General features: G+C 39.5%; 1 protein-coding gene across 1 annotated transcript; it reads right to left on the bottom strand.

Annotated features, from left to right (window-relative positions):
• On the bottom strand, window positions 1-26385 carry gabra6b (gamma-aminobutyric acid type A receptor subunit alpha6b). Its single transcript, XM_034139983.1, has 10 exons — window positions 26008-26385; window positions 25734-25858; window positions 25252-25319; window positions 24013-24233; window positions 23381-23463; window positions 22807-22950; window positions 22455-22607; window positions 17406-17683; window positions 10331-10587; window positions 1-4363 (listed from the first exon to the last, which is right to left on the bottom strand). Exons 1-10 carry the CDS (start codon window positions 26094-26096, stop codon window positions 4351-4353), a joined length of 1431 nt encoding a protein of 476 aa, XP_033995874.1. The 5' UTR covers window positions 26097-26385; the 3' UTR covers window positions 1-4350.
• Between the last annotated feature and the right edge of the window lie 769 nt (window positions 26386-27154).

The raw sequence follows: 27154 nt of genomic DNA on the forward strand, positions 1-27154 counted from the left end.
TGTACATAATCTGGCTTTATTGAACATAGTAATATACAATCTTCTGGGAAAGGTGTGTAGGAGTTCATTTATTAACAGGGGACTAGAGACCTGAATATGCAAATATTGTTTTAAGTTGCAATAAAAACAGGCCTTCCTGATGACAATGAACACTAATGGAGAGCAATGTGTACAAGGAACACATGTGGATGAACTAAACAGCTATAAATACAAAAGTTGTTGGTCTGTCATTCAAACCAGTACAAATAGTCGATGCAGTGCATCTGGTCATCAAGCAGGGTCATACAGTTTGCATACAAATAGAAACTTACAGAAATACAAAATATACACATAAAATAACAATGTAGAGCATTCATTGTCTTCTAAATTGTGTCAACAATTTTCAGGCAAGTGTACAAGTAAAACAAATAAAAATAGATTAACGCTGGCTAAATGAAAGAGCCCAATAAAGCCCATGCCTGTAGAATGAAACATAATGTCTAAAGGGCAGTTCATGGCCACCATCACCATGGCATTATATTTCTATATTATATGTAGCTTCTACATAACCTTCAACATTCAACAACTCGGGCCCTGACACACCAAGCCGATTTCGGCCATCGATAGATGTCTGGCCGTCGATGAGCGTCCTGTCGCCCTACTCAGATTGCTGTGTCCCGCACCGTCGTGTCTTTTCGGCCGTGCCGACACCTTCCGCTGCCGATTGACCAAGTTGAATCGGCAGCGGAGGCTGTCGGCAAAAGAAATCACTCTGATTGGCTGTTCAGCTTAGCGAATCAGTGCATGAGAAGCGAAACGGAAGTGAGGTACGCAAACAAACGATTAAGAAGGCAAACATCAGACGGCTATTATTTGTCTCTTCTTGCTATCTGCTTCCACAAGCAACAGTCCAAGGGCTGATACCGCCAGTACCGCACTAAACATGTTTTCGATGGACGAGAGTGAAAATGGAACACACACGCTATTTGTTGTTTGTATATCACGCAGTCTGTCTTCCGGGTGCCTCTTTTGAATGACGAATACACACTACCTACCGCAGCCTGCTGGTAAGGAGAGTTATTGCCACATGCGTAGTGCGTACGTGCTACTTGGCCGTCGGCTGAAGTCTTTGCGGTGTGTTCCAGTGTGACTGTTTGGCCAAGACGCAGGAGACGTGAGGCAACACAACAGTCGTGTTCCGTTGGGACGTGTTCTTTGGTGTCAGTTTGGTGTGTCAGGGCCTACCACGTATAAAGAGTTGGTAGTCATGCAAAAGTGTGGTGGTGAGATGGAGCTGAGTAGCTGGGCTGGGGTCAGAAATCCGATTATTCAGGTCACTGATAAAAGCAAACAAGCTCAATCATATACAACACACACACACTCCTGTGCACACACATCCATACACACCCTCTCACTGCAGTTTATTTATGTGCAACTATTACACAAAAGTTGATTCTACCAGCAACACACTGAGTCCTCACTGGAGGCGGGGGGTCGACGATGTTCTGAGGCTCCGCTGGGGTTAAGCCAGCAGTTGTGTTGCAGTCCGAGTTCACAGGCTGGGGCCTGACATACAGGGCAATGGGGCTGAAATGCCCCGTCTTATCAGCCTCGGCCTCAAAGACAGAGGGGATGAGGGTGATGAATGAAGTAGAGAAAAAGGGAGGATACAAAAACAGTTCATACAGCCTGACACCATTGTTATTCTTATCCTTTGGTGTGCATTTTGAAGAGAAGAAGAACATGCAACAACAGACCTTAAAATGAACCAATCATTGGCACTCCATAATTGACACCAGGCCATGGTTGGACGTCTTTTCAACGCCAACTGAGCTGATTTAAAGTACAAAAGTAGTCAGTCCTATTACATCAGTTTTTCATCCCGGAGTTTGCCTTTTTATGTGCTATTAGCCTGACCCTTAATCTACTTCAGCTATACCATAGTTGTAATGTACAGATATTGTAGGAAGCAACATTTTTAATATCCATGGCACAGGATTGTAATTCAAGGGTTTGGCTGAATTGCCTCTTCTGGCAATAGAGTTGCTCATTTGCAACCAGTTCATGAAAGATTCAACAATATGGTCTATATTGTCTTATATTTTATATAACATTGCATATTTGTTTTCTATAAAAACGTGTTCATGTTAATGATGCTTTAATCATGCATTGTTAATTCATTCGATCAGTATTGTTAAATTAGCTATACCATGCTTGTCTGTTCACAAATGAAAGGGCTCATAACAGATATACATAATTACAACAAAATCGAAGTGGACAAACAATCCTAACACAATATTAAAGAACCAGGTTCTTGTACAATTACTTGTAGGGCAGTATGTGCAAGACTGAATAAGAACACAGGGTTAATTTACACTAATTGTTGAGTTTGTTTTAACATAACGTTTGTGTGAATTGACCATTTTCAGAATCGAATATCCACTGATAAAAAAAAAAAAGTAGCTGTACCGTTTTTCAAGACTACTTTCATCTTTTGGCACCGTGTGCAGGTTTTCTATCTCAATCGGTGCCAGTGTTAATAAGAGACACCTTTAATAAGAACATCCTCTTGGATGATGGATGTTATGAGGAAGCAAACACACATGAGCTTATATTTAGACACCACATGGGTTTAACATGTCACCATCTCTACTTAATTGGAAAATATGCATAATAATATGCAAATCCACACAAGTAGATTATTATGAATATGTTTTGGCATGTTGTGTAATTGATGATGATAGGTTTAGGATTCTATTTTTGCCGGTTCTTTAAATGAAAACGATCCCAGAGCTGTCATCAAGAAAATAATTGGCAACCAGTAGAAGAAACCTTTTTACTTCAATTAACAACACTACAATAAATAGTTACAATAAAAATGAAAAGGATCACAATGTTAGCGTATAAAGGCTTAAATCTTCTCTGGGGTAAGATTGGCTGTTGCCAGGATACAGGTTACAGGTTACTGGATGAAATACTAATAAGTATTTCTGCAGTAGTGGGTTCACTGTAGTGGGTTTACTGTGTGTTATGTTTCCCCCACTATTTCCATTGTGTTTACATTCTTAGAGGGGGACGTAACAGTTACACTACATACATTTGGCGCACTTAAACTAGAAAATGTGTTTTAAGAACCATTTTTCCTAGTGTTCCTAAAGTCAGGTACTGTGTCTTCTGTAAAAAAAGACATTTGCGATACCAGATTGATTACAGTTTTGAGCTGAAACGAGCTATTCTATGATAGTCATTTAATCATGCCGTGAGGTTTGAAAGTTTATTTCTGTCTATACTGTAGATAAACAGGTTGTCAGCACTTCCTGAAAACATTTACAGGTGCTGGACCAAAAAATCCAACTAGGCAAGAATAAGACAAAGATCTGCACATTGTATTAAAAGGCTTCCAGAAATCTAATCTGACAATGCCTGAGGAAGATCTGTGTTATATCGAAACGTTGCACAATTAAGATGTGGGAGCTTTTAATACAGCGTGCATATCTTTTGTTAATTTCTGTCTGAAGGTATTTCAAGACACAGGAAATCATGGAAAGGGAGTTAAGCGAGTTGCACGTGTGCATGTTTAGTTGTCTATATATTTCGTCATTATACATCACATTTCACTGTCATTATTTGCATGTGGCAGTATAGATTCAGCCAGGCCAATGTATTCGTGGAACACATCATAAAACCCCTTTGAAGATTTTGCCTCACATCCCTTGTACTCCCATCAGTGAAGGGAAATTAAGCCAATGAACCAACAAATAGCGAGTGTTGTGGGGAATGAGTTCAGTCAGTCACACTGGATCCAGTCAGGACAACGGGTTCACTCATTCCCTCTAGTGTGCTCTAAATGTCATGGATAAGAATGTGTCATTTTAAAAACACATGCACAATCACTATCATGTGTGGAACTGCATGCTTGTCGCAAGCACACATCAATTAAAACATACAACAAAGTAACAGATCTACCTCTGGTTCTACAGCCTAGTTAGCTTGGCCATTGCAACTTGTCCCGTCCACTCAGACAGGGGATATAGGATGGAGAGTGAAAAAGTGTCATACGTTTTTCTAAATATTGGGGTAAATAAACATCAAAAGGTAAAGACAGAGAGATGCAGTACCTGTTTGAAATGTTTCCAGAGCCTTGGGCTCTGAGCTCCTTGGTCATGTTGGCAATAGGAGCTGAATCATCTGTTCTCAAAACACTCACTTTCCAGGGGAGTGCTTAAAAAGAAATACAATGCACTGAGGTGGCATAAATGAATGCTTGGCAAGGGTCTGTCATCTTTTTATTGTGTGTAAATATGTGTGTTTTCTCGTGCATGTGTGTGAAAGTGTGTGCGCGTGTGATTTCCAGAAAGACGAACTTGTGGCTTAAACAAGGTCCCTGTAAGACAGAGAGAAGAGAAAGAAAGGTAGAATTAGTGTAAGAACGGCAACTGCGGACAATGTGTGAGAGAGGGGGAGCCTGGTATGTTGAGTAATTAAAGGGTTATATTTTACCATATTCAAACATACAGATATATGCAAACACCTCCACACACACCTACTCCATTTCACATGCGTCCACATCTGCCTGCATAACACACATTGGTATGATGTAACAGCATGCTCCAGTTCCGTCTTGCTGTGAAGGTTGGCATCCATTCCAGGCTGAATTTAAGATTTGAATTTATTCAGTCCCTCGCTGCCAATGTTGTTTACAAAGACCTTGTGAAACTCGTCTAGGAACCTGTGCCAGGTAGTTCACACCTCCACCTCCACCTCCTCCGCGTGATGTGTTAGAGCAGGCGACACTTTTGACAGCACTGAGAGCCCCTTTCAGCCAGAGAACCTATATGTAAGCTGGCAAAAAATTCCAACTTTCTGTGTTGTTTGGTAATTAGGTAGGTTGGGAAGTCATGTTTCGATATAATTGGTACTGTGTCTCTGTGCTTTAAAAGGCAAACATGGGCCTACTTTTTCTTTAGTTAAATTGAATTTGCAAATTAAATCTATTTCTCAAATGTTTGCACTGCAGTATGTGTGCTTGTATGATTAGCTAAGACTGACTGTGGGCTGGTGAAGTAGCCCGCCCATATGCATACAATGGCTACAAGTCTAGATTTGATTAACACAAACTAGTTTGCTTGATTCAAATATATAAAAGGTTTAACACACATTGTATGTATATGCAATTGGTTATTATAGATAAATGCATAGAGGCCTATAAAAGTCTCAAAAACCAACCAGTGCAAACAAATAACTTAGGGCAAATGTTCAGTCTTATTTGTCATGTTCAATTATTTAACCTTTTGTCTGTACTTGTCTGTAGGTACATGATTACCTCTGAGAGTTATAGGTTCGCCCTGTAAAATGTGTTATGTATTTTGTGAGTTGACTATCCCAAATGTTGCCATTTTCAAATATATAAAAATCTGTAGTTTTGTATTATTGTTTCGTTTCATAATCCTCTTTGCAAATGTTGGTAGTCCGCCAGATGCTGTCAATAATTTCCGAGAGACCCATAGCTGCAGAAAATTACATGTATCAAACTGAAATATTCTTGTCATTATATGAAGTTTAAATAATATTACTGTATCATGTAGTGACTTTAACATGTTGTTTCCGACAACCTTAAAATCATTTTAAAACACAAGCCAATCAGAAACACTTAATGTCCTTGTCAATTATATACATTTATAAACGTGTGAATTGTATGCATTTGATTGTTGACAGGCTTTCCAATATCAGTCACCAATACTTGTATGCTCGGAAAAGGCCCACCAGAGAGTAATAACGTATAATTGTATCCAGTGTGACTTTAATGAGGGAGCAGTGTGCAGTGTCTGTCTCTAGGGAACACTGGCAGGTCACAGAACTGCTGACAGGCTCATATTGCTTATTTGAGTGAGTGAACTTTTGATCTTTTGGTGATGGGACCATTTCTCTTTAAACGAGGCTGCATTAACTGTATTTGCCAAAGGAGCCAGATGGTCAATATGCATATATGCTGTCGGTAAAGAAGACTGGTTGTCGAGACACATTCCACTGAGACACGATTGCTCTTTGCTCTTAAATGACTGCATGATTAATGCTGCATAGATGAGGTGGAGGGACACCACTCTGCAGACCCTGTTGGGCTGTCCTGTCTTATCAAAGAGGAAGCAGAATACAGGCAGGTCACCATGGGAGAGGGGGAGATTGGGGGAGGGGGCAGCAGAGAGAGTGAGATCGTGTGACACTGAGATTAAGTGGGAAACCAATTGAGCGTGAGGGATAGTAGGAGAGAGCATAGATATGTGAATGGAAATACAACTTTTGTGATAACAACTTGTAAATGTTCACATTTCCACACTTGAGTAGGCACACATCCATCCATCCATGTAAACAGGTAGATGTGTGAGAAATGTGTGAATGCAAACACACACAAACAAGGTGTCAAAGGCGGATGTAGCAATTCCCATGAGGCCGCCTAGAGAAATATGATAGATAGGGGATTGCTGTTTATATCAGGTGTTCTTCGCTCCCTGTCTGAGTGGCCTGTAATTGAATGATCATTATACCAAAGTTATGGCTACGGCCCCGCAGTCGAAAATAGGAATTGAGTTGGAAACAGCATTTAGCGGTTTTGATTTATGAGCAACAATAGGGAAGTTGTTTTTCAAGCTTGGCACTCTGACGGGCAATAAAGAGGGGTAAGGCTTATCGCCTGCTGTAACCACTCTAACACACCAGCAAGTCCGCCAGCCAGCCTGCAACCAGTCAGTCAACCAGCTGGGGCCCTCCATGGAAGGAAGTGTTTTCAGCAAATTTGTTTCCTTCATGTCCCGCCTTGAATGGTGCTATTCATTAAAATAGCCTCCAGTCGGTAGGCACTGCTGCCATCGCACATTTATACACTTGTTTGCTTGTATCCTCACATAAGTAGACACGCACACAAATCCACCTGCGCACACACACACACACACACACACACACACACACACACACACACACACACACACACACACACACACACACACACACACACACACACACACACACACACACACACACACACACACACACACACACACACACACACACACGCACACACACTAATATATACGCTTTTCTTCTGGTCCAGCTCATCTTTGCAGGAGGGCTTTTTGTAATGAAAGCAGAGCTACAAAGAGAGAAAGGGGTCTGTGACATGCACTGCTTTCAGTTGGGGCCACTGGAGCTGTATATGTATTTATCTGGAGTGAAAAGGACTGCTTCCTTTCATTTAATGGATGTGATATTTGGATTAAGGTGGATATAACTCATAATTAAGGGTTCAGTAGTGTGGGTGGTGCTGCATAAAAATAACTATGAAATGTAAAGTGTTAATTATGAAAGTGTGAAGCATTGTACGGAGGACTGTGATTTAGCCTTGCAGGAATGCTCCTCTATCACTAGAGCTGGTTACTGCTAAAGCTTTGTGCAGATTTGCCGTTCAGCTCCATTGTTGTAATCTTATCTCTTGTAACCTACACCTAGTCACTTGAATTCATCTCCATTAGCCAAATCTATTTTTGAGTTATATGCAAATCTGGACAAGCCATACTCCAGTCCAGAGGGCTTTTGTAATAATGCATCTTACCATCATTATCCCAGGCTCACGCAACTCCCTCACCCACACGGATCACTGCTCTCTCATCCATACTGATCCTTCAGGGGTAATATTGATATTGAGTTCAGATACATTTTACAGTAAAAACATGTATAACGCCTTCTGTAAGTTCCGCAAGACTGGAAGAACGCTGGCTTAGATTGACATTATGCATTTATTTTGTTGAAAATAGAAAGAAAAAAGGAAAATATGTATCAACACTATATTTAATATATACATCATCATTATATTAACTAGGACCTTGACTTAATTGTTGGTTGATGCAGTCATTTTGTAAGTTATAATGAACTCAACTTTGTATTGTACCTATCCATCTGTGGTGTGTGTGATAGATGTTGTCCATGTAAAACATCTTGAATGTTTCAGTGAGAATGATGAAACCACAATCAATGGCCGGGACAACCTGTGGTTGTTCGTGTTCTTGCATTGACTGGTGAGCTTTATGTTCAAACACCGCTGGGATTTGCAGTTTTTAGCCCTTGGGCTCTGTGTTGTATCACCTCCTTGATCCTTTCATCACTTCCCCTACTCCCTGCACTTGTTCAGTCATACACTTGATTGCATGGAGACATTCCTGTGTATTACACCCACATTCTTTTAGAAACATGCATGCAAGCTATATTACATGTGTTTTTCCATATTTCTGCTTCCCAGGGCCTGAAGGCCAGCACTCTGCTGCCTACATGAAGTTTGTCAGGATGGGCTTCTCGCTCACACTCCCTATCAATTAATAAAAACTGTTCAGACAGTGTCACTAAGAGGGTTAGTCACACATAGCTATCCCAATGCCTGCCAACACTGTCATGTCATCTGGTTTGTCTCAGCTCAGGCTTTAGGGCTATTCCCTATAGAAGCCCATGAGTTAGGAGGGTTGGAGTGCATTGATAGTGTGCACGTAAATGCACAACCAGGCATATGCAGCTGTTTAGAGCATATGGTTAAGACTAATCAAACACTTGAACTTGCATACACACGTGCATCATAACAGAGCTTTCTCCTTTAACGCGCATAACCCATAGCACTCTGACAAAGTGTCGAATCTTACAGGATGCAGAAAGGTGATGTATGAGAGCAACATCCCTTGATATTATCACTACAGTGTGATTCAATCCGTTGACAGACATATTGCTTTGGCAATAGCAACGCCATGAAGAGTGCTGTGTGTATCTACAATCAGTTACAAATGTGAGTCATATTTATGTCTCAGTTTATCATGTGCATTTGAAAGACACCACTTGTGAAAATGACATGAATGTGCCTTTGAGCCTTCACAATTCAGCCTGGCAATGACAGTAGCTTTATTGCATGTTTGCTGTTTTAAATTACATTCTTTATATAGCATGATGTGATATAAACAGTGCATCAGATATCATAGATATTACAGTATGTACTTAAATTGTTCAGCAGCAAACATAAAATTGTGGTCAGGGTAAGGATTTTGATAGCATTTTATTGTCAGTATTTAAACTCTTAACTACTCTAGTAAACGACTCAATGTCTGTGAAATTGCCCCTTCAGGATGAACAGTTCTACCAGTCAGCGTGTGCTTTCTTGCCATCATTGGGCCTATATTCACTGTGTACAGAGCATGCATGCAGGGTATGTGTACTGCAGCCCGTTGGCAGTGTACAGTGGTAGAAATGACAAATACATAGCCTGCCAGTTTTGCCTTGTGGTCTTGTATCGCAATTAGGACTTAACTACTGTACCAAGCCTGTGACCAACTCTTAAACTCTGCTGACGCATTCGAAAAAGCCATATGGTGATTAATTAGAGCTGAATGTGTAGGAGCTTTGTTTGGCTGCTAAATAAAATATGCACTACCAGGCGGCTAAACATACATACAAAAACATAAAAACAAAGATACATAGTGTACATTCCCATACTCCCCACCATCACACACACACACACACGCACGCACATTACATTACATGTTACTTGTTAGACGCTTTTATCCAAAGCGACTTACATACTCAATACTGTGGGCAATCCCCACAGGAGCAATTTGGGGTGAAGTGTCTTGCCCAGGGACACAACGACATGCTGACTGCAGTGGGGTTTGAACCTGTGCTCCCCTGATCCGAACACCAACGCACTAACTCACTGCGCCACAGCCTCCCTACATACATACATACATACATACATAATAATGTAAAGACATACTCACATAACATCAAAACAATAATAGCTTATAGTACACTATATATATGATGTTGTCTGCCTTGTTTTCTTGTTTTTGTTCATTCAAATGGCATGCACCAACAAATAGAAATAATCCAAGCAGTGTTTTCTCATACTGTATATTGCCATTTACATGAATGCCCATTTTTTCTGTTAGGCCTTATTTTATGGGTGGCGCTGTTGCGAATGTTCCACAATATACATTTGATGTAGTTTGGAAAACCATGGGTTAAAAAATACTCAGTATGCTGTGACTGTACTGTGATAGATTGTGGTTGCGTGGTGTAGTTTTGTGAAAGGCCTAACTGTCAAAAATACTGGCCATGATGCATGTGCCAACCAGTATAGCCTAGTTGATAGCCTTAGCATGAAATATTGTATGTTACGTTTTGGGACAAAGATACTGAGGCACTTTAACATACGTTTGGAACTTTTGGATATGTTTTGTAGCCTGGTTGAGGTTGTGCTGGATTCCTCCAAACACAGTATTTTCAGTTAAGAATTGGAATGTTTGTAAGAACCATGCCATCTGTTCACCTTGACATCTCCATTGTGTCCTTAGTGAGATAGACGATCCAGTAGACCAGGTTAAAGGCGCCAAAGGAAAGAGGGAAGAGGATGCGGGAGTATTTGTCAATGATGCTGGTGCCGGTCAGAACGTTGTTGTCTGGTACAGCCGAACCCTGCTGCAGGAAGGCTTGGGCATTGACGGGTGGGTTGGGAAATGTTTTGGAAGGCCGTTCAAACAGAAGGGCAGAGTTCATCCTCTTCTTCAGCACATTGCTCGCATCCACCTTGGAGAGGCAGAAAGGAAATGTATAGATCTGTTAGAGGCAATTGGCATTAAAGAGAATGTTTAATATGTGGGTATTCAGAATAAAAGTGGTTCTGTACTTTTTCCAGAGGGTCAGAAAATCCTCATATGTGCTTAGAATAGTAATACTGATTCTTCATGGAAAAGAACAAACTCTCATAATTGAATGCATATCAACACATTACAAACAACTAAAGAGAAAATTGAAAATTCAGCCTGATGTCGGTGCCATATTTGCTCAGCTTTGAGTTGATTCGCGCATGCGGGAAATGTGTGTTTCTGCCAGAAACTGTCTGGAATACCAATGAGTACCACAAGTAATTAAGCTTAACAAAGGAAATCAATGATGTTTGTTTTTGATTTCATGTGTTTTTAATCAACCCGTTTCATTAAGATTGTAACAGTTGTGGGAGGCAAACAAAACATATTAAACAAAAGAGGCTCGATACATATTGACACATGGTTATCGCTATGCCTCATCAACTTTCAGTAAACCAGTGTGATCTCAACACATGCTCCCTGATCCAATAGCAGTGAATCAGCTGCACAATGTGTACAGTCTCTGTAGGTAGAGTCAAAGGAAATGAGAGAGAGACTGAAAGAGGGCCATCTCTTTTTCTCACCGCAAAAAATGAATGAAAAATGAATGCAAGACTGCAGGTTTATTGGTAAAACAATGTTCACATATTTTGTACCTTTACAAATGGATTTATTACTAAACAACCTGACCATTTAAGTTCGATTGTGAGGTTTCAGAAAATGTATAGTTCACTGACTGCTCCAGCTTGCATGTAACGGGGCATTTTCAGCTCTCAGTGGATGTTTTTTGCTGAGTACAATCTTGGAACAAAAACTGAACTTGTGAGATTTAGGCTGGATTTGTGCGGCTACAGGATTACATGCTCATACAGGTTGAGAAACTATCAAACTGTTACAATCCTCTAGCTGAGGGGAACACTTCCAAACCTGCATTCTGTCCAAGCTAAAAATAAAACTAGATTAGTTCTGCATATAACAAAATGTTTGCGAACACGATTGTTTCCCCCACAAATAAATGTACAGTTTACTTCTTGTTTGTTAAATGATAAAATGATATTCTAGTGTTATTAGTTTGGCAGCTATCTTCAGATGTACAACTGATGACTTTTAACATTGCTGATTAGATTACATTGAGAAATCTTTTCATTTCTAATCCGTATGAAGGTCTGACTTCATGATCATAACCATGGAAACATGAAACAGAGAAAAACAGCAGTGGAGGTCTATAAATAGAGAGTGTCGTATGTTGGTTAATTACAGGACAACATTTTCTACTGAGAAATAGAGCTGCAAATATGTGCCAATTGACAGAAAAAAAACACCAAATAGGAATATGAAATATTAACATGTTTGGCTTTTCTCCCAGTTCGATATTATATTTAACTGAATATCTATACGTATTGGGCTTAGGTAAATCGGTAAATCGAGAAAATATAATTTTTGTATTGATAGTAAAAGAAACCAATATACAATACATTTCCTTCCCTTTGAAACATGGTGAAACTGTTATCATGATATCGCTGAAACACAATCAATTGAACTGTGGAATAGTACTGATAGTTTCCTAACTCTGACAAAAGGAGAGAAAGACCTAGAAAGAGAGTGACAGATAGATAGAGATGGAATGGAAAGAATGATGCTACACAGAGAGATAAAAACATATTCGAATCTATTCAGACTTCATTAGTGTGAGACTTTTATTTAAGGAACTGCGCTCCAGTTCAACAAGTAAAACAATAGTATCACCGTTTCATTCTTGATAAAGGCTTGAGTTGAAACACAATGGTTGCTATGGAAGGTCCTCTCAGTAGAAGTAAAACACAACATTAGATTGTGATGTGTTAAACCCTCTAGCAACATGACAGGGGGGAGGGGCTTTGAGTTGGTCCTGCCAATCTAACAGCTGGTCATCCAGACGTTAATCTACTCATCATTTAATTACAATGTGTGCCCCTAACTCTGAGTTAGGTGTGCTTCCTTGTGTTGAATAACTGCTCATTTTAAAGGGAAACATATTTGAGTTCAAACAGGAATTTGAACCTGGAGGTCTATTTGTTTTCTATTGTAACAGGATGATGTCCAAACCTCCAACAACACCAGGCTGCAGCTTTACATGTTAGCTCCCTATCAGTATAATGGTTCCTTTTAAAGTCAAAGATCATGCTTTAAGTACATGTTGGGAGTGTGGCCTGTGGGGCGTACTATGCACATCTGATCTGATACACAAGCTATTTTTGTTAATGACAACAGGCTGCCTTGGCTTCTTCCTGGTCAAATCCCAGAGGGATCAGCTCCACTGCTCAACTTTCAACAGACCCACTTTGACAGGGGAGGATGGGTGTGGCTATTAATGTGAATGGGTGGGCGGTCTCTCCATCTAAGTGTGTTTCATAGTGTGTGTGTAGGCGTGCATGTGACATAAGGTTACTCTAACTGTGCACTACCAATATGGCATGGGAGTAAGTGCATGTAGGTTCATCTATGTGGGTGTTCAGTGGGTGTTGAGTGGGTGTGTGGATTATAATTTGACGGGGAAGATGTATATGTGTATGTAAATATATAAATGTGTTTTTAATAAGAAGGTATCCTAGAAACAGCTATAGTGCTCTTTATACATTTTTTTAGGTTTAGAAAGTAAGAGAACAAAAATTGCTTTGGCTATATGGCTGGAAATACAAAATCCACAGATGTTTTTATGAATTTAAGACCTGATCATCATCCAAAAAATGTATCCAAGATCCTCTTATTATCATATCACACTCCATATACAGTGGAGAAATCTCAGGATTGTTGAATGACATGCAGGAAAAAGACTACTTTTACTTCTGATTCTGAAAGAAATGTTGCTTTCTTGTTAGTTAAACAAGATCACACTCCAGATGTAACTCTAGTATAATACAAGCCCCTAGCTTCTTATGTGATGGAATTTCAACGCTGATTTTTCCTCATTCCGGGCAGGCAGATCATATTTATGAGGTTGTGAAATTACATTTGAAGATGCAACCTCCTGCTGGTTAACAAGTCAAAAAATACATTTATATTACCCATAAGGTTTTTGCAAAGAGTGTTGTGTGACAAAGTCCCAGGATAATGTATTGGTGCTCAGGCTATGGATGAGACTTACAAAACTTTGATGTAGTCCATCTATAGTGTATGTAAACTAGACATACACATATATAATTATTCCTATATATCAATTATTCATTATATCATATATATCATATATATCTGATCTACTGTACAGTTGGTAGTGGGAGGCCTCAGGGGACAGCAAAAAAAAACTTCCCTGGTATCTTTTGTACATGCCATCTTTTTCTGTCAAAATCTTGCCTGGGCTTGAAAACCATAACTCTACACTCTACAACTAATCAGAAATCGAATCTAAAAATCAAACGTGTCCCGCTTTAATCACTACATCTCCTCATCCCAGTAATGGTCACTGATTCCTTGATTACCAGCACATGTGGACTGGCCTATAAATAAAGGTCCCTTCTGTCTCTCCTTTTCTTCCTCCCACCAAATGTTTTATTTTCTGTTTATTTCCTTCACCACATACTGCACCACCTACTCACACATGCCACTGAAAGAGCAAGCAGCACACTTTACACACACTGCAAACACCCCCTTTCCCTTTGTGTTTACGGGTACATCTGAATCATTCAATGAAATAGTTATCTTATGTCACTATAAGGTATTCAGTCCTGTTGTGGCTTTACCTGCCAGTCATAACTGGACGTAGTTTAAAAAAAAACGTGACTGCAGGATGGTTATTTCTATTCCCAATGATACACCATTGTGTTTTTTTCCTTTTCTCTAATGAAGAGTCTTTCCTCCTACATATTTGCTGAAAGCAGTCATTTTCCATGATGCATCCCTCCCACTCTCTTTTTCTCTTAGTGTAACTCTTCCTCACACATGCACACAAACAAAACCACACAGGCCCCCCCACCATCCATCCAATCCTCCATCTTGCTCCACAAAAATGGACTGCATGGGCCAGCTTTCTCAGCCCCCACTCCGCTTCATTGTGGTGGCTGCCCTCCTTCTTGTGAGCCTGCAGTGATCTGCTGGATATTCCCTTAATCTATGGCTCTTACATAATCTGCAGCAACATCGTTCACAGAGCCACTGGCTGTCTCCTCGTGTCACTCTGTGGTTATCACACAGTTACAGGGCAGAATAGAGGACTGGGAGAGAGGGATGGATGGATGGATAAGACATGATCGTATAGAGTGATGAGGGAATTGTATGGATGTGTGGGCATCCTTTGCTGCAGATTACGTGTGTGCATATATACGAGCCTTTGGTATATTGGTGTGAGTGTGTCCTGCAGATTATGTGTGGACCTGTGCTCGTTTTGTACTGTGAGGACAAGCGTGGCTAAAGTGGAGATAACTGGGTTTCAGTGTGCATGTTTGGACAGCGCATACAAGGAAAAAGAGGGTGAGAGAGGCAAAAGAGGGGTTGTCAAAAGAAGTGTGTGTGCGTAAGAGAGTGTGTGTAGAGGGTTCACATGGAGAGCACAGCAAGGGGTTGGAGAAAGGGCTGCAAAAGAGGGAAATTGTTACATGCTGGTGCCGTTTTGTGTGTGTTGAAGAGGAAAGATAAAAGAGATATGGATGAGATGTAAGCGAGAGTATGACTTTCTTTGGCAGGAGACAAAGGATGAACGAAAGATTGTATATAGTGTGGATTGTTTACATTGCACAGGCTGCATTTGTGACTGCAAATAAGCAAAAGTTTGAACAGGAGAAGAAAGATATATTGTAGGCTTATAGCAAATCAAAAAGTGGAAAAGAAAACGAGATACCAGGCACACACCAGGCAATACCAAACACAATTTCATACACCACTCTATCGAGGCATTAGTGCAATGTTATATTATGTTTCAACCTTCACAATACTAACCAGTATAACCAATTGGCTTTAGAGCAAAAGCACTGGAAGTACACCTGTGCACAATATATGTTATTTCATCACCAGTTTGTATTATAATAACCCATTTCTACCATTCCGTATGCTAACACAGAACATTAAAATGGAAATGGTTACATAAAGGCAAAGACTGATTCAGACAGCAGAAAAGACAAAGAGACAGCCAGGTGAAGAAACAATGAAAAGGTTAACAAGATATAACAACTACAAATAAATAATGCAAAGATGAAAGGCATGATAAGTATAAAAGTACCAAATACAGATGAAAGTTACAGAAAGATTATACATTATCTAATATTTTGGGTAACACGTTGCACCCAATAGACACACACTGCCTGTGTAACCGCTCCCTATCTACTCAGAGTCAGGACTCAACAGAATAACTGACAAGTCATGCACATGATATTTGAATGTGTATACTTATTGTGACAGACGAACGTCTTTAAGCTAGTGCAGCATGACCTTGCATGATGCAACTTTCTGAAACTGTAAACAAATAAAGTAAGCGTTCAAGTCAGCCACATGCAACTCATCCACATAAATGGAACTGTTCTCTATGAATTAGCGGGGATTAACACATTCTGATAAACAAAGCTACAGTGGTTACATAACCATACCAGTGGTACGTCATTGATGTGTTACTGGTGTGTTTGTCGTCATCAAAGTGACCTAAATTAAACTCCATATGCATTTTCCAAATTAGACGTTATTTTGGGAAACCTTACATGGACAAAAAACATGTTTGACAAAGTCCAATAAGGGGAATGGTTCAAATGAAGTACTGACCTTACATTCACAAACGTTCAGCAAATGGACTTCAAAGTTCTGAGGACAGTAATGTTATTTAGCTCCTCAATTTGGATTTGTGAGAGAAAAGACAGAAGTGTGGTGGAGCGAGAGGTGGAGTGGTTTGATGAGGAGATGTAGAGGCATGTAATGAGGCCAAGTGAAGCCCTCTTCCTGTGAGTGCAGCATCAGCTCTGATCATCATTTATCATAGCAACCCTGTGCAACTCGTAAGGTCTGTATCTGTATACAGCATCAGTAATCTCACTGCTGTGTGTAACCTACATGTCTAAGTGAAACAAGTAACACTTTAATCGGTACAGCTTTAAGACTTGAATCATGTTTCCATCCGATCTGCCATCCTCTGACTGATGAACACATTACATGGAGCATGGATATTAGTAACTTTTGCATTTTCTCGACAACTAAATATACGGTAAACCTGTACGTTCACACAGGTTTGAACTTAAAGGTCCCCTATTATACTGTTTTTCGTCAATATATTATAGGTCTTAGATATATACAAAACATGTCTCTGAAGTGTTTTGCTCAAAACACCAAACAAATCACCCATTGTAGCATCCCATAATCCCCTCTGTTTCTGCCCTGTTTCAAAAGTGCTGATTCTCTGTCTGTTACTTTAGAGGAAAATAAGGAGCCACTCCCCACGCCCCTCTGAGAGATATTTGGTTAAAAAGAACACCATGGTGCTCTACGTGGAGATTCATGTGATAAGGTGAGCGGGGGTTACCTTGGTTGGTTATTGGCTAATGGTTACACAAGCCAAAAAATCGTTATGACATCATAAAGTGGCCAAAATCTGATCAGCTCATTTTCTAACAGGTTTTTATATAAATGGATCAGGACAAAAAGTGAGCGAATCTTTTTTCCTGAAACTTTCAGAATCTCCTTACACAGAGGAGACACATGTTTATGTATAAAATACATCCTCGATTTTGCATAATAGATGACCTTTAAGAACTGATTTTTTTCAAAGCATGTAAACAAAGCAAGTGTGAAACAGAGGGGTAGACTTACTGAGGAAAGATCTCCGTCAATCCCCGTGGCTGAGGTCGGTGTAGCTGCTGCAGCCGCTGCCTCCTGGGCCGCCACCTTCATGGCTGCTGCCTTCCTCAACTCTCGGTTAGCTTGCAGGGTGGAGAAGTAATTCACGGCTGCAAACTCAATCAGGGCGGAGAATACAAAGGCGAAACAAACGGCAATGAACCAATCCATGGCTGTGGCGTAAGAAACTTTAGGGAGGGAGTGTCGAGCGCTGATACTGAGCGTTGTCATGGTGAGGACCGTGGTGATACCTGGAGACAAAAAGGAGACGGGAGTTAGGAATCTCACATGTTATCTCAAGTCAAAGTCAAAAGTCAAAGTCAACTTTATTGTCAATCTTTCAGTCGAAATGCTGTTTCCCACAATCACCAAATACAAAAATACAAATATATGTAAAAATATGTATAGAAATATGTATATCCTATATATACACAATCAACAGACACATTTCTACATATGCACATATTAAGACATAAATAAAAGCACAACAATCAATATTATCTGACCATAGTACTGGGATAAATTGGTTTGTATTTAGTCACTGCTTTGGTATACCATAGCAGTAAGGAACCTAAAGAATTGGAATCATCAGACATATTTGGAAATGCTTTTATTTACTTTGTCTGTAGAGAGCTAGATGATAAAATCAATACCACTCACATGTCTGTGAGAAGAGCCAGAAGGCAGTAAGCCTTGTTTTGGATAAAAACTGAAAGCACAGGGAAAAAGGCTTGCCTTTCTCTTTCCAACTTTCAAAATATGCTTGCTTTACAAACTTCTGCAATGTTCACAAATGCATAACTAAATTAGGTTTTTTAATCTGCACACACACTCTAAGAAGTCACCTCGCTTATCCACTGTTCGCCCACAAATAGTAACTTCAGCTTTATAGTTATTTTATGCAAATTAGTATGCTTGCTTTTTCTTGTGTAAATGCAACACTAAAGATAACAGCCTCCTGGCTCTAGCTTCAAACATAGCATACAAACATCAGAAAGACATTGATATCGTAAACTCTCAGTAAATATGTACCTTTTTTAAATGGCCCAATCAAGCACTTGGGTACTTGGGTACAATTAAATCTAGTTTTTCGGGGCGGGGAGCTTTGCTGCTGGTCCCCCTTGTTTAAGCCAATATTAGTATTATTCCTATGAAGAGATCTACCTTCCCATGTTTTAAAATAAACCAAACTTTGCACAGGTTACATATTTTGCTAAACGTCTAACAGTCCAGAGGGCAATACAGCAACTGTCCCAGAATTTGAACTTTAAGATTTCATAAAACATATATTTGTCATATAGTGTATGCTAGCACTATTTCAGCAAGATGCAGTCCCATGTAAGTGAAACTGTTTAGGTGCTTTGAGCTGGCAGAGATTATCGAGTCCATCACCCTGTGTGTTTGTTTGTTTGTTTGTTTTTCTTTTGTTTTTATGCTGCCCTGTGCTTTACAGTAGCTATAATTTAGTCTTTAGTCTTCAAGTCTAATTGTGTTTATTATCTATTTTTCACTGGGTGATCCATTTGACCAATGCCTGGAAATGTGTATTAATGAATAACAGTGTCGAGGCTTGATTATAAGAGACCATTGCAATCAGCTTGATTTGGACAGACTGAACACACACACACACACACACACACACACACACACACACACACACACACACACACACACACACACACACACACACACACACACACACACACACACACACATACACACACACACACACACACACACACACAGGAAACAATTGTGATGTCACACTACATACTGGAATTAAATGTGAAGATGAATATCCACCAGTCAGTCTAGCTTTTGCTTTTGCTTTATTTAAATCAATAGTCAATTCCATCAGGACTTCTCACCAAAACAGTTCTATTATTTGAGCGGCAAACGGAGCAGCAGAGTTTCTTTTGAAAGATTCATTTTGACTCTCTTTGCTAAATATACTATCTGGCATTTAACATCTGTGATCTGTTTAGCATTGCAAAGACGACAGTTGCAGCACTCGTGGCTTTGATGATTCAAAATGACTTCCTACCGAGATCTTAGGATGTACGGTGGTGAATCATAGATGTTGATAAATGTAATAATTAAATTGCTACAGACAGTAAATAATGTGCAAAAATTGAGATGTTACAACATGTTGCACTGTGTTTAAATCAACTATTAATATTATTGACATTTTAAACATCCATGAACGCTACAAACGAATTGAAATCAAAAGCAGTTAATTAATCAATGTTTAATCCCACGAACAAGAGGATGTCGAAATAAATCGGCTTTTTTTATTACGTAACACAACATATGTGTATAGCCTTCAGCTTTTTATAAAAATAGTAACATGAAAGCATTACATTATATTATATATTACAAATAATAATGAACTCACAATTGATTTGCCCAAGTATAACTCTGACACATAGCGGCACCAATACAAGATGGCATATAACAGAAAGGTCAGGCCATGTGACATTTCAGGCCAGCAGGCTTTGCTAAAAAGTCCTCTCTCCAGACACTAATCTGTCAATAAGCAGACTGACCCATGCCCCGCACTACCACACCAATAAGGGCATCCAAATATCTGGAAGCACTTTAGAAAAAGCGATTCAAGAAGATGACCCAGACAGAAGCCAGATATAATTTGCTTATATCTGTTTATATTGCAAACTATGGATAATATAATGGAACAACTTTTAAAGAAAACAAATAAATGCATAAATGGTTAATGTGGGAGAGTGAAAAGAACATCGTTGTCGGATGTCTTTCTTGGGATTGCACTAGACTTTCCAAGTCTGTCAAAAGTTGTTCTTAACTTCTAACCACGGCCCAGATTGAAGTACAGACGGCAAAGATCACTTTGATCACAGCCTCAAAGTATAAAACAGAAAGAAAAAAACACTGTGTACTCCGAGGCCATTCATAAATACTCTTGATTACATAATAATATATTTTAAATATCTGTGGCAGAGGCTATTGTGTTAGTGTTAGACAAAACACACTAACACAAATAGATATAGAGTGTAATGTCGCCTATAAAAAACACTGGAAAGGGATTTCCTCTGACTTACACAGACTCCAACCTTATTAAGTCAGATAAAGATGCTGACAATGAACATCTCTTTTAATGGCCCATTTACAAAGTACATATCTAATTCACTTTCATCAAGCTAAAGCAAGCAGGGAAAAGGGGCCATTGAACACTCCCTTCCGTGCTTTTACCAAATGTGCAGTGTAGTTGTGCACATTTCATTAGCAGCACAGGGAATTATGGGGGATGTAATGCACTTAATAATGTCTCAATGGCATTTTCTACACAACACTTTTGAAGTGAAAGCTAACAGCTCTGGAGTGCAACTTCCTCCTATAGCCAGCCAGCATTGACTGTCAATAGCTCAAGCACAAGTTAAATGATTGCAAAGGGGAGGAGGGACATGGGAAGAAAGCCTGTCAGGGTAGGAGGGAGAGGATAGAGAAAGACATAAAGAAAAAGTGTAGGAGGGAGAGGGATGACGTATAAAGACAGGATAGAAATGAAGTGCTTTGTGCATTTATGTGCTTTTATATGAAAAAAGCAAGGTACAAATTAGGCCACACTCAATTAAGTATGTGAGACTTGTGCTCAAGGGACTTTGAGCTCTTAGAGAGGTTGTTGACAATCCGGCACAGAATATACTATGACTTAATGTACTCTCAGAGTGGAGCACATCCACATAGCATTTCATATCCTCTTCTTTACTTCCTCTCTTAAACCTCACATCGACAGCATTTATTTCACTTAATAATGGCTTTGTTTAACATATATGACTCCAAGAGCTCTTAATTTAGTAAACAGACTTTGAGTTTGAAGATATAGCGTGACCTTTTCCTTTCAGTAAACAATACCCAACATATATCATTTCTTCTATACAACTTATTCTACCCAGCATGCCGTGGGTCTGCCCAGAGCTCTTTTTTAACAGCATAGAATCCAGAGAATGAGCATTTATTGTATCCTTTTTTATAGTGAGTGAAATGGAAACAGCAGGACGATTGAGGTTAATGAGTTACCACAGATGTGCTTTCCGCATGGGGCCTCGACTTCCACACTAACACTAATGATTTGGATCTATTCTGAATAAGTGCGCAGGCTCGTGGGAGAGCTGGCTTTCTTCCAAAGACAGGCACAAACTACACAACCGTGATCTACAACGGCCAAAAGTGTTAGTCTGCTCAGCAACAGCTTGTTGGAAATGAGAGTAAGGGGAAATAGAATTCCAAAGAAGATGACCTTCTTCTAGTGATTTTTCTCTTTGCTTTGTCTCTGTCTTTGTGTCCCTCTCATTCCTCCCAGTCTTACTTTCTCTGTCTCTCTTCAGTGTCTCTTACCCTCTCTGCTCCTGAGGCTAGAGCTTGGTGGCAACTGTAGCGTAATGTAATGTGACCAAGCGGAACCTGTGAGTGCTCGGAAAAGGGTCGAGTACAAATCCTCCCTCTCTCGTCCATTGCGTGGCACATTTTCAAAAGGACATTTAATAGAGATAGAGCTAACGAAGAAAGGTTAAAACATACTGTGGTGACTGTGTATATGTTTGTTCTCTTTAGGAAGGTTTTATTTTTGAAGGGACACTCTGTGCAGTACAAACTAATCAGAGCACAGTAAATTTGGAAAAGTACACTTGCTTAAAGTTTGCAGAGCGAGACTCCATCTGGGGTCAAGCAGTGGGTGGTGGGTCAATACATTCCCATTTGAGTTTTAGATACTTGAAGAAAATGAAGTTGACTTTTGAGAACTGAAAACTTAACATAAAGGCTTGCAACATTTAAAAAAAAGACTCAATACCACAACCTGAAGTATTTCAAACTGTTTTTACAAGTCATAGTACATTTCTTGCCAGCAAAAATAAAAATGCTCTTGAATCTTCCAAATGATTCCTTGCCAGCAGGAAAGCAATTTAGGCATTTGTTCTTTTTTGTCCCTTTTCCCCTTGAAATGTACATCAGGTTTTATTCAGAATATTAATTTTAAAGGAAACTTACCAAACACAGTCCGAGCTGGAACGGATTCCTTATTAATCCAGAAAGACACTTGGGCCAGGATGACAGTCATAATACAGGGAATGTAAGTCTGAATCAGGAAGAATCCCATTTTCCTTTGCAGGTGGAAGTGGACTGTCATGATGACATATTCACCTGAGAGAGAAAACAGCAAAGATGTTTGTGATTTCAGTGGCATATCAGTAACTCATAGACATAGACACCCATCTTTTTAGGTTACATTAGAAAACAAGTATTTAAGTAATGCACAATGCAAAATATTAACCCAGTGAAAACTTAAAGAAAGTATGTATGTCAAAAAATGACCTTACACCAATTTAAGAATCCTCCTCACCTGTGTTGGACTTTAGCCTCTCGCTTGACACTGTCTGGCCGATGAGGTCGTACTGGAGCAGACTGGAGGATTCCTCGGGCACTTCCACAGAGGACTGAGGGCCCTTCTTCCAAGTGTACACAATCTCGCTGATGGGGTAAGCATCTAGACAGGGAAATGAAGAACTTTGTTAAAACATAGACATTCACCATTATATACAGTTATTCTTATTAAATAGTTTAGGACACAAAGTGACAAAACCGTTTATTGCCTCCTAGTTTCTGGCTTTCAAAACATTCCTGATTGTTTGTATTCTCAAAAATAATAAATAAAATAAGCATATAAATGAATAAACCTGAAAAAAATAACTTCCATATACGAAATGCCTGACCAAAATACTGAAACATTACTCCTTGAGCCAATAAAAGCAGCAACGAGTTGTGTTTTTGCTGATTGTCTTGTTTTAGATCACCAAATGTAACGGATAGGAAATCTTGAATACATGCTGTCAGACAGTGAGTAACTCAGTGACAGAGGGATCATTTGCGAGTGACACCATATGTCATTCCAGTGAGGTTTTAAAAAAAAAACTCACAACTCCCAAACTTGAGCGGGCAGGCATGGCCATCCATCGGGAAGTTCATCAGACGCATGGGACACTCTGCATTTATAGTTAATCTGTCAGAATAGAGAAGAGTTGAAAGAAGTGTTTGATTTATATTTGATACAGTGTTACTTGCCAAGTAATGATCACTGTTTTAAGATGGATCCAGTCATTATGCTGCAGTATTTGATTTGAAGTAGGTGTATGAATTCTGCCCTATTAAAAGGTCATAAAACCTTTAACTGTACATCTCCCGAAAGTAACTAATGACACAATGGATTTAATAAAGTCCTCGTAATTAATTATTCAGTGTTTTAAAGTAAATTTGACCTACTTAAATAATCGAATTCTTTCAAAATAAATGTTTTTGTGCCATCAGTAACTCAACAGGGATTTTTTGTTTATGCTACATCAGAACAAAGCTGGAGTCATGTTTGTTTGAATTGCTTTCCAGGCCTGTTTTCATAATCAGATGGCACATATCTTGTTTTTTGGAATGGCGCTCTTAATTTCTTTTCATGTCTGTGCATATTCTTGGATGGTTGTTTGTTTGATTAGCTTTCAAGGTCTGTGCTCTATTCCGGTCTTGGCTTGGTTTGGAGCTCACTGTCCAGCACTGTTACCTCATGGTGTAGAGGATAGTTCCGTTCTGCATGATGCGAAACAGCTTGTTGGGGGTGGTCATGTTGTGAGAGATGGACCTCTTGCCATTCCGGAAAAAAGTGTCCGGCGTCCAGATCTTGCTGACCATCAGGTTGTTGAGCCGCATGATCTCAATGGGGCCCTCGAATTTCAGTCGTTCGTCGATCCATGACTGACGGAAGAACACGTCCATGGTGTATTCCTGGATGGAGGTTGGAGTGTGGGTTAAGGATGTATTTACTACCAATCATTCTGCTGATGCTGTTCTGCTCCTGCCACTACTATCTCCACTACCCCCGGAGAGGATGGCAGATGGTTTTGTGAGCAATGGTTTCTGTTGGACCTGCTGGATGCAGTACTGGCAATGTAGTCAGTTGTTGTTGTTTTTTCCTTTCTGGGCTATTCTACTATTGCTGCCAGCGAGTACTAATCAAATTAAAAACACAGATTTGCACTCATTTTACAATCAAGACATTAATCTTTCGTTGATTCTTTATAGCAAGTTTAAATTTGATTTGTAGTCTTGGACATAGAGAAATGTTCTCTTAAGATAACACTTAAATATGTTTCTGTATATTAAATTCCTTCGAAATATTTAGCAACGCAAGAGATAATAAGACATGAAATGATTAACTTAATGGTGCCTTTATTGGATTTTCTATGGACTGCCACGTATAAAGATGAAGTAAATATAGTTAACTCTATTAAGAGTCAGCACAGAGGATAGGATGCTTTTACTGTAGTTCAAAACGTTGGCCTTGCTGCCCTGAATAGCCTCTTATATGCATCTCTATAGAACTGCAACCAACATATCACATGGCAAATCAAGGGGGCTTTATATGCAGTGAAAGCCTAAAGCTTGAAACGTGTAGAGCAAAACTGACATACAGCGCTTAGCCTATCCCATGACAGAAGTAGCTAACCTATCCCGTCCCAACATCAGCCACATCTCTCTCTCTCTCTCCCGCTCTCAGACGGGGGGATTGTCAAACAGATTAAAATCCTAAGCTGCACTAATGACATCCTGCCCAAATGCTGTAATAATCAAGGCTAGGCTAGCTGAGCCATGATGAGATGCTATATGCTGAGAGTTACCGGGAAAAATGTACATATTATTTTTTGTGTTCTTACATTGACATGGTCTTTGTTGTGTATGACAGCCATTGAATTGGCCTGTGCACCCTTTATCTGTTTGTTTCAGCCGTAGTTAGTTTACATACCATCTCAACATCTGAAACCGGTCCAAAGCTGGTGACAAAAATGTCAGTTTTGACCTCTGTGACTGGACCTACAACACAAGGATAAGTAGTTGCTTTCAAACAGTCATAAACAATAACTTTAGATTAGACATTTTCAAGTATAGTATACACACAGTATAAAGCAGTACAAAATAAAGCTATATTAACTGTGTAGTTATGCATAAAGCAACATTGTATGTGAAACTTAAAAATAACATGGAAATGGTTCTTAATTAATTGCCAAACTCAGTTTCCAGTTGTTAGGTGACAATTTTTGTAGTTGTTTTAAAGTTATATAAATGAAAATGAATTGCAATTTTTAACCACTACAGTACAGCAGCTAAATACAAACGAGGCACCTAACTACTGCAGTATAACTTTATATTTTGAGAAAAGGAACTTCGATTGAATATTTTTTAAGGAAACATCGTATGAAATACAATATCACACGGTCATTAACATACCTCCAAATCCGGGTCGCAGCCTGTTGTCATAGCCATCCAGTAATCTATCCAATATGCGCGTGATGTTATCCAAATAAATATTGGTATCAGCGGGCTTATTTCCCCAGACACTGCTCACACTGTAACTAAAGTACATATGCAGTTATGAAAGATAATTACAACAAATAATAAAACAGTTGAAAATACAGAGTTTCTCAAATGCACATGTATCCACAGTCTTTGGTTCCCGTGCGTAAAAGTCCGAACATGCAGAGAAAAGAGTTGCCATACTCACCAAGACAGAAACAAGCAAGTTAAAAGGAAAGCCATGCCTCGCAAACAGCCCACAACTAGGAATCCCTGGTCAACTTTTAAAATCAGCATCTTCCATCATTTAAAATCATGATTAAACGCGGGTCAGGTCTTCTTTTAGTTGTGAACCGTGCGAGGATATCGCGCCAGTCCCGCACGACTTTCCCTCTAGTGCGGTTGCGCCCGCCTCAGAATCGCTCAGTTGGAAAAACCTGAAGAGTTTTTAAGAGAGTGAATAGGAGGAACGAGGGGGGCATTTACATTAACGGAACAATGCATTTTACAAGACATACACTGTTCTTAAGTGAAACTTAGATATCCAGAAAATGTTTCTGGTTGGTGGAGATAATGACGGATACTGTGCCTGTGATTAAGGAGATTGTGGAGAAAATTGCGATGGAGAGAAAAAGAGAGGGAGGGAGGGAGGGAGGGAGAAGTAGAGGAAGAGAGCATGCATACATATATTGCTATCATATCAATGAACAGTTTACCCAGTGACCTTTTCAATGCAGTATTATTTTTAAATATAATTTTGCCACTCCCTTCTCAGCTTTTGTAACTACTGTGTGTGTGTGTGTGTGTGTGTGTGTGTGTGTGTGTGTGTGTGTGTGTGTGTGTGTGTGTGTGTGTGTGTGTGTGTGTGTGTGTGTGTGTGTGTGTGTGTGTGTGTGTGTGTGTGTGTGTGTGTGTGTGTGTGTGTGTGTGTGTCCATGCAGAGAAAGAAAATTGCTAGATATAAAGCATGATGAACTGTGATTCATATAGGGGTAGAGTAGGTGGTAGATACTCACAATACGTAAGTATGTCTGCTTCAATGCAACTCTGACGTGAGTTTATTCCTGTTGCAAAAACACAATTTGTCATATTTGGTTGTGCTCAGTAAAGTTGAGTTTTCAGTGGCACATCCAGCACTGTGCAGACCCATCATCTGGCCAAGTGCAGAAGTTGAAGTTGTCACATTTTTACAGTTTAAAATTGCCCCAGTGGTACATTCAATGTATTGATCTTTAGATCTTAGGGTTGGTGAAAAACTGAGTTTTGTGCTGTGTGGGAGGAATCTTTTGACTGCACTAAATTACATGCTAATTATAACCCTTGCACTGCACATAACTGATCTAAAACTAATAAAC

Source organism: Trematomus bernacchii, unplaced genomic scaffold, assembly GCF_902827165.1.
Source record: "Trematomus bernacchii unplaced genomic scaffold, fTreBer1.1, whole genome shotgun sequence".
Lineage (NCBI taxonomy): Eukaryota > Metazoa > Chordata > Actinopteri > Perciformes > Nototheniidae > Trematomus > Trematomus bernacchii.

What these genes read in the sequence shown, in the direction of transcription:
- gabra6b (XM_034139983.1), bottom strand. Translation starts at nt 26,096, where the DNA reads ATGCTGATTTTAAAAGTTGACCAGGGATTCCTAGTTGTGGGCTGTTTG. An exon ending in ACTTGCTTGTTTCTGTCTTG is followed by an intron (nt 25,859 to 26,007) that starts GTGAGTATGGCA and finishes TATGTACTTTAG; the next exon opens with TTACAGTGTGAGCAGTGTCT. An exon ending in TTGACGGAGATCTTTCCTCA is followed by an intron (nt 10,588 to 17,405) that starts GTAAGTCTACCC and finishes TGCCTCTCCAAG; the next exon opens with GTGGATGCGAGCAATGTGCT.